Genomic DNA, 12,731 nt, shown 5'->3' on the forward strand with positions numbered 1-12,731 from the left:
TAGCTCTACCTAATACACAGAAACAAACACAGGGAGATTGCCAAATTGAGGAAGCAAAGAAATATGGTCCAAATAAAAGAATAGAAGAAAACCCCAGAAAAAGAACTAAATGGAACAAGGATGCTCAGAGAACTCATTGAGTGTGGCAACAACATAAGGGAATAAATGAAGGTTACATTAAGTGAAATAAAAAACTACCCACAGGGGACGAACTGTGAAGGGAAGGAAGCTGGGATTCAAATCAACAATTTGGAACATAAGGAGGAAATAAACATTCAACCAGAACAGAAAGAAGAAAAAGAATTTAAAAAATGAGAAATGTATAAGACTCTGGAGCATCTCCAAAAGTGCCAACATCTGAATCATAGGGATGCCAGAAGGAAAAGAGAAAGAGCAAGAAATGGAAAACTTATTTGAAAAAATAATGAAGAAAAATTCCCTAATTTGGTAAAGGAAATAGACATATAAGTCCAAGAAGCACAGAGAATCCCAAACAAGTTAGACCCAAAGAGGGCCAAACCAAGACACATCATAATTAAAATGCCAAAGGTTGACTAATCAAGGACTTCTGGCCAAGATGGAGGCGTAGACAGACACACTGCGTCTCCCTCCACAACTAAGAAGGAATACAACTACCTCAAAACTAGAAACAACCATAAGTTCCAGAAAATCAAACTGCATGAAAGTCCAGCAAACAAAGACATAAAGAAGAAATGCTCATCCAGAGAGGTAGGAGGGGCGCAGCCGGGGCAGAGAGGACGTGGTGTGGTGGTGGCAGCAGCAGGCCAGTGGAAAGCGCAGTCACATGTTTTAAAAAGTCAGGAGGGACACCTGGGGAGCTTTCCCAGCTCCTCACCAGACCTCGCAACTCACGGTCCCAGCACTGGGGAAGATCAAGCCTCATTGCTTCTGACTGTGCAGACCAGTGGGGGTGGGGTGAAGGCAGAAACTGCCAGTCTCTCAGCAGAGTCCACTTGTTTAAAGGGCCCCCACAGTCCTAGAACATCTGCAGACCCACCCACTCTGGGAATGACGGCCAGGGCAGCAGCGAGAGGGGCGCCAGTCCAGTGCGGAAGTGGGAGAAGTGCCTGGAAAAGGGGCAAGTGCTGGGCAGGCAGCATTGTTCCCTCTCGGACCCATCCCCCACATACAACGCCACAACGTGGTGAAACAGGTCGCCTTGTACTGATGAATCCCTAAGTCAATGCCCCTTACAATGTAACAGGAGTGACAGCTCTACCTGGGATGTGGAGGCAAACAAACACAGGAACCTGTCAGAATGAGGAGACAGAGAAGTATGGCCCAAAAGGGGGAATGGATCAAGGTTCCAGTGGAAGAACTAAGTGATGGGGAGATAGACAACCTAACAGACACAGAATTCCAAACGCTGGTGATAAAGATGCTCACAGGCTTGACAGATATGCTTGAGTATGGCAGATGCATAAGAGAAGAAGTGAAGGCCATGCTAAGTGAAATGAAGGAAAATCCACACAAAACCAATGGTGAAGGGAAGGAAACTGGGGTTCAAGCAATGATTTGGAACATAAAGAACTAAAAAAACAGTCAACCAGTGCAGAAGGAGGAAACAAGAATTGAAAAATATGGGGAAATCTTCCCAAATTTTGCGAAGGAGGTGGACATACAGTCTGGGAAGCATGGAGGGTCCCGGAGGAGCTGGACCCAGAGTGGACCACACCAGGACACATCATGATTGAGATGTCAAAGGTGAGAGTACTGGGGGCAGCAAGAGAGAGGTGGAGAGCTGCCTGCGGGGGGTGGTGGTGCCTATAGGACTGTCAGCTGATTTCTCAGAGGACACTTTGCAGGCAGGAAGGGACTGGCAAGCAGTATTCAATGTGATGAAACGCAACCTGCAACCAGGATTACTCTATCTAGCAAGGCTATCATTTGGAATGGAAGGGCAGATGAAGTGCTTCCCAGACAAGGTGAAGCTAAAGGAGTTCATCATCACTAAGCCATTATATATGAAATATCAAAGGGACTTAAGAAAAAGATCAAAACTATGAACACTAAAATGACAACAAACTCACAACTATGAACCACTGAATCTAAAAAATAAAAACAAAATCCAACTAAGCAAACCAGAATAGGAACAGAATCAGGTATGGGGATCATTTGGAGGGTTATCAGCTGGGAGGTGGGAGGGAGAGAAATGGGGATATGGTGCAGGGATTAAGAAGCATAATCAATAGGTACAAAATAGACAGTGAGAAGTTAATAATATAGGAAAGGGTGAAGCCAAAGAACTTATATGCATGACCCATGGATGTGAATTAAGGGGTGGTTGGATTGCTGGAGGGAAGGGGGGTACTGGGCGGAGGGTAGCAAAGGGCACAAGAATTGGAACTACTGTGAAAACATAATCAATAAAATACACTTAAAAAAATGCCAAAGGTTAAAGATAAAGAGAGAATCTTAAAAGCAGCAAGAGAAAAGCAGAGTTACCTACAAAGGAGTTCCCGTAAGACTATCTGCTGATTTCTCAAAAGTAATTTTGCAGGCAAGAAGGGCCTTGCAAGAAGTATTCAAAGTGATGGAAATGCAAGGTTCTACAACCAGGATTACTCTCTCCAGCAAAGCTATCATTTAGAAGGGAAGGGCAGATAGAGTGCTTCCCAGACAAGGTAAAACTAAAAAAGTTCATCATCACTAAGCCATTATTACATAAAATGCTAAAGGGACTTATTTAAGAAAAGAAGATCAAAATCATGTACATTAAAAAGGCAACAAATTCACAACTATCAGCCACTGAATCTAAAAAAAACAAAAAACAAAAAAAACCCCACCAAATTAAGTAAACAACCAGAACAGGAACAGATGTGGAGATCATTTGGAGGGTTATCAGCTGGGATTGGGATGGGGGAGAAGATGCAGGGATTAAGAGGCATAATTGGTAGGTACAAAAGAGATGGCGGTGGGGGGGGGATGATAACAATAGCATAAGAAATGAAGAAGCTGAAGAATTTATATGCAAGACCCATAGACATGAACTAAGTTGTGGGATTGCTGGAGGGAAGGGGGTACCAGGCAGAGGGGGGTAAAGGGTGAAAAATATGGGACAACTATAATAGCATAATCAATAAAATATACTTTAAATAAAATTAAAAAAAAAATACCTTCAGCTTTAGAGGCTTCTTGAGGGACAGTTTCATAGTTAAATCCGTTTGTGCTAGCGGTTCTCTTTCAGGATGATTTTGTTGCTCAGGGGACAACTGGCAATGTCTGAAGACATTTTTGTCACAACTAGGTGGTAGGGTTCCTAGTGGGTAGCAACTAGAGTAGTCCCCTTCTCTGTGGTTCTGCTTTTTGTGGTTTCAGTTAACCACTATCAACCACAGTCTGAAAACGTTAAATGGAAAATTCCAGGAATAAACAGTTCATGAGTTTTAACTTTCATGTCATTCTGAGTAGAGTGATGAAATCGCTCATCATCCTGGTCCTTCCCACCCAGGACATTGATCATCCTTGTTCAGGTGCCTTCACTGTGTCGGCTACCAGCACCTCAGTCACTTAACAGCTGTCTGAGTTATCAGATTGACTGTCATAGTATCGCAGAGCTTGTGTTCAAGTAACCCCTTTTTTACTTAATAATGCCCCCAAGCTCAATAGTGATGCTGACAATTTGAATATGCCAAAGAAGTTGTAAAATACTTCTTTTATGTGAAAAGGTGAGTATAATACAATATGGTATTTTGTCACAGTTGTTTTATTTTTATTGCTAACTTATCATAGATATGTTTGTACAGGAAAAAATAGTACATATAGGGGTCAGTACTATCGGCAGTTTCAGGCATTCACTGGGGGTCTGGAACATTTCCCCTGTGGGTAAGGGGAGACTACTGAACGGTAGAGGCTGTGATCCTCTTAAGCATTAATGCACAGGACAAGCTACCACCACAAGAATCATCTAGCCATAAATGTGCCAAAGTTGAGAAACTCTTGGTTTATGCTAATATCTGGCATGAGATTACTATATGGATGCTCACCATGGTGAGAGCCCAAGTCAGTGGTGTGCTGGGAAATTTAACAATCTGTTTCTGCCCCAAGGCCAACAAAGCCCTGATTTGCAGAAACTTGCCCATTTCTGTGGTGTAACAGTTCCCTTCGTGGCCCATTTCAAGTTATCAACTGTATGTCATTGACCGTAGAAATAGGAAGAGACAATCAATGTATTGTACCAAACCATTATCTTTTCTGGCCACACAAGGGTTGGGGGGCCAGGTTGTCCACTGGGTTCTTAAAAATACTGTTCATATCTGTGTATCTCCTGTTAGCACCTCTGGTGTGTAGAGAAAAGGATACAATTCTTTCTACTCTTCCCATCTTCCTGTTGTTTAGTGTTTCTCTAGAGGTGGAATTACTGAAGTTAAGGTGAACATGGGGATGAACAACTTAATCCTGAATGCCACAGTGAACCCTCATTTTGTAAGTCAAGACAAGGGGAAACAGGGGTGGTGGTGGAATAGGGCCTACAGGCCTGGAGAAATAAATAAAAAGGGAAAGGCTGGAGAACAGTGGAGAGGAAAAAGAATAAGAAAAATTGAAGAAATAAGTGTGAGAAGCATCTACTGACTAAAATGTTAATACAAAAAGCAACACAGAAAAGTGCAGAATACAATGTTAAAAAAAATACTATTATCCTGACAACATCCTCTCCCCTGATTCTGCATTCCTTCTCTTGACTAATGGCATTAACTATGTGGTCACTCAAGCCAGAAACCCGGGCCTCAACCCTAACTTCTCGTCCCATGACCTTTCCACTTACAACTGGACATGAATAGCTACTAATTCTTTCATCTCCTCTGTCCTTTTATCTGCCTCCTTGGTTCTCAACTTAATTCAGACTCTGTTTGTGACCTAGATTATTCTAGTGGTTTCCAAATGGCTCTGCTTCCAGATAGAATTTGAATTCTCCATATAATACTTTTTTGAGTATAGTGATTCAGAGCAAGACTCTGAAGCTAGACTGCTCTGGGATCCAGTCATTCCATTACTAGCTGTGCAATATTGTTAGTTATTATCTCCTAGATACTTCATCTATAAAATAGACACCAGTGCGGCCTTATATAGGGCTTCTGTAAGATTTAAATGAAGTACTATGTGGAAAGGACTTACAAAGGCCTTTGGTGCTTGGAAATTGCTGTATTACCACGTTTAAGGCTGGGCATCTCTCCAGTTTACACACCTTTCTCAGTGGTTCCCTTTGCCTGGAAAGCTCCCCTACTTCCAGTTATGAAACGCCTGCTCAACCCTCAGGCCCTACCTTAAGGGTCTATTTTTCATGAAGCCTTGGGCAACAGACTCACATAGGCATAGTTTTAAATTTTCTTCCCTTGGGCCTTCACCTTGAACCCCTCACTGTACTCAGTACACGATTGCAATAATGTTTACAGGAGTATCTTTCTTGTGGGAAGTGAGCTACTTGAGGGTAGAGATAATGGCTTAAAAAAAAATCTAGTAGACACCTGAAGCAATAAGTAGTATTAAACACGTGTATATATATGGGTGAAGGGCCAGAAAAGAGTAGGAAGGAAGAACACACTTCTTTTGCAATGCTGACTGGATGATGGACATTTTAAGTCCTTGTTTTTATTCTTGTCCTGTGGTTTCTGTAATACAAAGTTAACCAATTGCCCTTCTTCCCCTTGGGTAAAAATAGACTGATCCATAAAATGGACTACCACTTAGGCATAAGAAGAAGCAAAACATTAAATCATAAAACATGGATGAGTCTCAAGAACTTTCTACTGAATAAGCGAAACACATGAACGGACTGCAGTGAGTTGGAATGCTACTTCCACCACTACTGTGCTGCGGGACCTAAGGCGAGGTAACTTCTCTAGGGCTGTTTCCTCATCTGCAAAAGGATAACCGGGCTGTGAGGTGAATTTAAGGTTCACATGCTCAATAACAGGGAGCCAAGCAGTGATTTCTACAAAAATCCTCTTGGGGACCTCAGCCCATTGGATCCACCTACAAGTTTTGTACTGTTTTCTCCACTCCGGATACTCGCTGCAGTCCACACCCACCTCTCGAAACCCACCCTGCCTTTCCTCCATACCTCCTCTTGAATACCGAGTTCAGTCTAGTTTTTAAAAATTATATTCATTCTTAATAATCAGATTAAACAGAAAATTAACTCGCTGTCTCACTACACAATCAGTTAACATTTTGGAATACATTTTTAAAGATGTTTTATGCAAATACACCCACAGTTGTATTTTCTAGTCTTCCAAAAAAGCACACACGAGTTTATATTATACAAACTGTTTTATAACCTGTCCTTTACCTACTACAGCCCCACCCCCAGCCCCACCCCTGTCCCTCACTGCGGGCTCCCAGTGGCCGGGCCTTCCATCGGCGCCCCCAGCCTTCCCCAGCCAGCCAGGACCCGGGCCACCCCGCCCCCGCCGCCGGCCTCCATCCCTGGCTCCGCACCCTGCGCTTGCAGCCGCCCAGCCCAGTCGCTTGTGTTGTGCTCCGTGCGACCCGCTTCCGGTGGGGCAAGGGCGTCTCCGCGGTGGCCTGGCGCTTGCTCGCTCAGCACCGCCGGCAGCGGTCAGATGCAGGCGGACCGAGGAGCTCGAGGCGGCCACGGTCGCCGGTCCGGCCGTGACCGGCCCGGAGGGGACCGAGGCCGTGAGCGGGCAGGAGCCACAGCAGCGGTGGCGAGAGGAGGCGGAGGGGACGGAGGCGGCCACCGGGGCCGTGGTCGCGGCTTCCGCGGAAGTCGCGGAGGCCGAGGAAGAGGTGCCCAGCGAGGCGGCCACCGGGAGCTGCGAGGCCGCGGCACCGGGGCCAGAGCGCTGGTAAGAAGCGATGGTTGGGAAGGTCCGGACTGCGCGAAATTGGGGCTGGTGGGGTCCAGGCTCCCAGTCAAGATCCTAGAGTGGCTTACGGCGGTGGGGCGCGCGCGTGCGCGCGCGGGCTGGGCGCTGGTGGCGCCTGCGCGGGACAGGCCGAGGCTGGCGGGCGCGTGGGCAGGCAGGCACGTGGTGGGCCTAAGTGTGCGCCCCTCGCCTCCTCCCAGCGGGACGGAACCCAGCTGTCAGGTCCGAAGGCTTCCCTGCTGTGCCCCAGGGATCCCGGGCCGCAGTGGTTAAGAACCCAGGGGACGAGGCTGTGTGTCAGGGCTGCAAGCCTCAGGGGCCCGTGGGGTTCTAGTGGAGTGTCAGTGTGATTGACCCTTGTGGGGTGGGAGTGAGGACAGGGCTTGGTCTCCAGGAGTTAAGACTTGGGCAGCCTTAGATTACGGGGAGACATTCCTGTTATTAGGAGAGAAAGGATTTTTGTTGTTGTTGTCTGTTGTGTTCACTGTGCAATCGCTGGCACACAGTAGGTGCATAATAAATGTTTACTGAATGAAAGAATGCCTCTGATGGACTGGACTCGGTACTTGGGGGTGGGATCCGATGCATAGTTCTCTCTCTTTTTAATAGTACATATAGTTCTCTTATATATATGTAGGAATCAGGTCACTGGCCATCGTCCTTTTGAATTTTCAATCAGCAAATATTTCAGTAATCAGGTCCTAATTTTAATAGCAATATGATCAATCAGTCTTGGTCATAAGGAAATTTCTTAGAGATCGCAGCAGGGAATGATATGGGCAAACTCTTACTCCGCTGATCTTCCAGCAAAAGTAGTTAGGTTACTCTTTTTATAAGCTGTTTTTCTGTTATTTTAACATTTATAGTACAAAACTGCCTTTATGGTTTGAAATCTCATGTGGATAGGTTAAAACATTTTTTTTTAATTGAGGCAAAATTTCCTATAACTGAAATACTTAAAATATCTTAAGGGCACAGTAGGTAAAATGTCCCTGAAGATAGTAGTTGTATGCAGAAATACAGAGTTGGAAAAAAATTATAAAAATTAAGATTTCAAGTGTAACATACTTAACCTTGTTGGGATCAAGGTAGGTAATAAGTAAGATTTGAGTGAGGTATGAAGGAATTCTCAGGGTCAGCTTATCAGGAAGTAAAGGAAACTCAGACCAACTAGTGTGCACTGTATATCATGCTCTACCTTTGTAACAACATTATTTACATATGTGTAAGTAACTATAACAACTTTACTTTCAAAGCAACTTAAAACTGTTTAAACAACTTTATAACAACTTTATCTTATATAAATGTATATATGTAACATCTTGAGTTTTACAGGTTAACTGACTTGTCTAAGCTGTCATAGCTAGAGGCAGAGCTGGGATTTACACCTGCTGCCCTTGAGTCCACTACATTTTGTCTCTTACATTTTTGTGACCCAGTCACTGCTTTACTGAGAACAAAGTAGACACTCCTCGGCTACAGGGATCATGTTTTAATAGTAATTGTAGTAATGGTACTTTTGCTACTTAGTAAAGTGTCTGGCGCACAGACCTTTAATAACAAGTGTCTTTAGCTTGTTAAAGTGAGTGAATGAAGGTGCTTCTGTTTCATTCACCTCTGTTGAACTAAGTTGAGTAAAATGATGGTCTGTCATTTAGAGGATGAATAATATATATTTTTTGATTTATGATAATATTGTAACCGTATTACAGTTTTAGGCTTTTATCTGTTTTGGAATGGTCTTTAAAATTCCATCTTTATTTTCTTTTAGGATTTCCTCATTTCACAGTTTGATTCAGTGTGTCAGTGCATGTGAATGCGTGGCCCAGCGCCTGGGGCATAAGTAACAGTGGCAGCAGCCACTTCTACTGCTGTTACCACCACCGTCATATTTTCAGGCAAAGATGGAGGAAGAGATGTGGGAAACATTATTCCTTCATTTAGCTTTGGGTTGGTGACCTCTAAGGCCCCTTCCATTTTCAGATTCTGAAGTACTGTTCATATTTAGGTTTGCTAAGAATAACATTATTGGTACCTAAAGATTAAATGGAACAAGATTGATTACCCTGCCTGAGGCCTCCTTGTTCTCATAACCCAATCATGAATCGAGATTAATTGAAATGCTCAGAAAGAGAAAAATTCATAATAGAGTTTTAGCTGTGTAAGGACCAGTTGCCTAACTCTGGAATTTAATACTGTTTACAGCCTTTCCTTTCTGCTTTATACCACAACATGTACGTGGCTTATAAATGGAAAACAAGACAAAATCAAACTAGATAAAACAACTTCTAGATACATAATACTCCAAGGAGACTTAATTGAGTACATGGCATCTGCGAGTTTCTTGCTCTTAAGTCAGTCCTTCTGTTGATGGCATGAACTCTGAGCCTACAGAGTGTGGGTGAGCATATCATGAGGCTCTTTATGATTATCTTTATTGAATCCCCACTAGAAGCATGATGTGCTTGATGCAATCAATAACTTAAAAAAAAATCCCAAGTACTAGGGTATGTTGGTATTATATTCATCTTTTTGATGAGCTGTTAGCAAAGAGAAAGTGAAGGCCTATTGGCTTTCCTTGGAATTTTTTCCCCCTTTTTTCCTACTTGTAGTAATGATAGTAACTCCCATTATTGAGCACTTGGTATGAGAAAACTGAGGCACAGATAAGCAACTGACAGGAGAGGTTAAATAATTTATCTTTTTATCGCTCAGCCAGCAAATTGCAAAGCCTGGATTCAACCAGGCATTTTGGCTCCAGAACTTTTTCTTTCAACTACTACCCTACACTGCCTCTGGAATGATTTTGAGATTTGAAAAAGGGATGTGTGGAGGACTGTTGAGTGATGCCTTTTATGTACCTGTTTTCTCCTGATGTTTCAATATGGTTGTAAGGCTATAAGGTAATATATTCAGTTACTGTGGATGTGAGCAGATCTTTTTGCCTTTTTGCTCCATGTTTATATGGCACCTGCTTTTAATCATGTTTTAATAATTTATGTCTAATAAAAAAAAGGTAGCTGTTTATAGTTCCATTAACAAGAGTAGAACTTGGAGGCACATTTTCTTGACCAAACTTTTGCTCTGCAAACAATACTATAAGTTTTTTGCCTGAGGATTTGACATTTGATATTTTCATTGCTACTGTTTGACTCAGTTAAAGGGAAGTCTCTGACTTTGATTTCAAGTTTACTATGAACCTGGAAGAAGATGTCAAATCAAAATTGCTGGTAGGTTTCTAAGTCACTTGCCCGTATTGTTGCTGAAGATAGTCACCTTATGTATCAGACAGATAGAGATTAAGAACCTATTAAAGCTCAAACTAAATGACAACCTCTAGATTATATTCCCCCACCCCACCCCCTTTTTTAAAGAAAGACTGAAGCATTTTTGGTTAGAAGCTGACTGTACTTAAGTGTCCCAAAAGAAAATTGCTTTAAGATTAGCTTTTCAAAATCCATGAAAGCTCAGTAACTAAAAAGTTATTGCTCTCCAAGGGCCTGATTTATATAGAGCTTTAATTCACATTGGATTTTATATTCTTCTAGTTCTAAGTCTATTAAACTTTCTGATTTGATGCAAACAACAGATTTTTTTAAGCTGTGAGATTGAAACAGGAATTACAGTATCCAGAGGTCTTATATCTATAGAATCCCTTTTCACTATTCTCTTTATCTGTTTCAAAGTCATTTGTTTTATATATTATTCAAGCTCGGTTATCTTGTCTATACTTTGGATCCTTTGCCACTTTTTACCTTTAACTTTTTTGTCAATTATTAAATAGAATTTTTTAAAAAGCTGATTATATAATTCTGTATTTTTTATTAGGATATTTGAAATGTTAATTCATAGGTAATTTTAGTATTTTTGTTTTTTTCTTAACTGTTTCTTAAACTATTAGTGATGAAGAGGCAAGAGTAGATTTTTGTTAAATTTAAACTAGAATTTATTTATTAAAAATATGCTGTGTTTATTCAACATATGGAATAATGGAATTGGATATATATATATATAGCCTAGCACAGAAAAATTAAAGTACACCAGCTTTATAGTACTGGGATGGCCAAAAAGTTCATTACATTTTTTCCATACGATGGCTCTAGTAGTGCTTAGTTGTCTTTAACTTCATTTGAAACAGTTTTGTTATATTGTATTGTGAAAGCTGTCATATTAGCATGCATTTAAGAAAACTTATCAAAATTGGTGAATTTTTTTGCAGCCCTTTTAATATTGAAGGTGGAAGAAAAATAACATTTTTGGTGTATTATGCTTTATTATTTCAAGAAAGGTAAAAAGGCAACTGAAATGCAAAATAAGATTTATGCAGTGTATGGAGAAGGTTCTGTGACTGAGCATGTCAGAAGTGGTTTGCAAAGTTTCTTAGTACTATTGATATTTTGGCCAAAGAATTCTTTGCTGTGGGGCTGTCCTATGCATTGGAAGATGTTTAGCAGCACCCGTGGCCTCTATCCACTAGAAGCCAATAGCAGGAGATAGCTGACATACTCAGAATGTCCAAATCAGTAAATTTATTGGTGAATATGAGAAATGTGCCTTATTTTACAAAATAAAAAACCTAAACAAATTTTCTGGCCAGCCAGATAGTACCCTTAATACTGTAAAATTAGGTCAGGACTAATTCACGACAGAGCATTTCTTGTGCCTCAGTTTTTTTTCCTCATGCATAATTTTTTTTATTGTTACATACATCATGCTAGTAAAAGATATTAGCATCATAGGAACACCTTAAAACTATGGGAAACGTAGACAAGTAATTAGACATTTAAATTTTTAGCGTATTGGTAAATTCTTGGGTAATAACAGTAATGACATGAAGGCCCTTCATTTTCATGATAGCTAATGTTATACAATTTGTGGCAACCAGTACTTATTTTCTGGAGTGTTTTGCGCCTTAATTTAAACATTATTATTATTATTTTTGTTTCTTTTGATAAATGGAAATTGTAGGTTCTTTATTGCTTCAAAATATATGGTGGAAACATAAATTAGGTTGCTTACAAACATTTAAATATTCATGTTCATTTTCTTGTCAATAAATTTCCTAATGGAACTATGTACAGAAAAAAACCTTTAAACTTACGTCTTTTAAAAAGTGTTGATCATATTCCGTATTGGCTGAACTTAGATACTCTTCTCTTGGTGGGGGTTGATACAACCAATAAATGAGGCAATTTAATATCAAAATTTAGCCTGTGGCCCAGCAATTCTATACTTAGCCATTTATTGTACCGAACAAGTTAGCAAATATAAGTAGATGCTTGGTCATAGATGATTGTTCATTGCCATGTTGTTTAAAATAAGGAGAACCTGGAAACAACTTCCTAAATATTAAGAAGGACTGGTTAAGTAAAAAATTATGGTAGGTCTAGGCAGAGGAATACCTTGCAGCTGTCAAAGACTGGGTAGATGTGGAAAATGTCCAACATTGATGGAAATACCTAAGAAAAGCTAGTGTATCATTCCATTTGTATGAAAAGAAGATTTCATCTATAGGCATCGGATATTTCTGGAAAGTTATATAGGAAACATGTAGTGGCTACCATTGGAGATAAGAAGGATGAGGAAACTTTTTTCTTATACTTCCTGTACTATTTCAATTTTTATTTTGTTACCATGAGCATTACTCATGTTGAGGAAACCAATTAAAGAATAAAATTTAAATTAACTAAAATTACTTCTTTAAGGTAGGACCTGAAAGAAGTCCTCACATTTAAATGATTATCAGAACCTCCCTATGAAAGAGGCAGGCAGTATTAAGTGTAGTTTTACAGATGAAGAAATAGTAACTGGGTGGATTTAGGCCTTTTTAAGGGTACAGCCAAGTAGTTGGTGGTGGGATTGATACTTGAACTTGAGGTC

General features: G+C 40.8%; 1 protein-coding gene across 1 annotated transcript in view; it reads left to right on the top strand.

Annotated features, from left to right (window-relative positions):
- AVEN (apoptosis and caspase activation inhibitor) overlaps positions 1 to 12,731 on the top strand; it is a 186,838-nt gene that overhangs the window by 679 nt on the left and 173,428 nt on the right. The window contains exon 2 of the mRNA XM_090268334.1: positions 6,320 to 6,830. Within this exon, the coding sequence (XP_090124460.1) occupies positions 6,320 to 6,830 (511 nt within the window). The remainder of the gene's footprint in view (positions 1 to 6,319; positions 6,831 to 12,731) is intronic.

This window comes from Furipterus horrens, unplaced genomic scaffold, assembly GCF_987537825.1.
Source record: "Furipterus horrens unplaced genomic scaffold, mFurHor1.1.pri manual_scaffold_3, whole genome shotgun sequence".
Lineage (NCBI taxonomy): Eukaryota > Metazoa > Chordata > Mammalia > Chiroptera > Furipteridae > Furipterus > Furipterus horrens.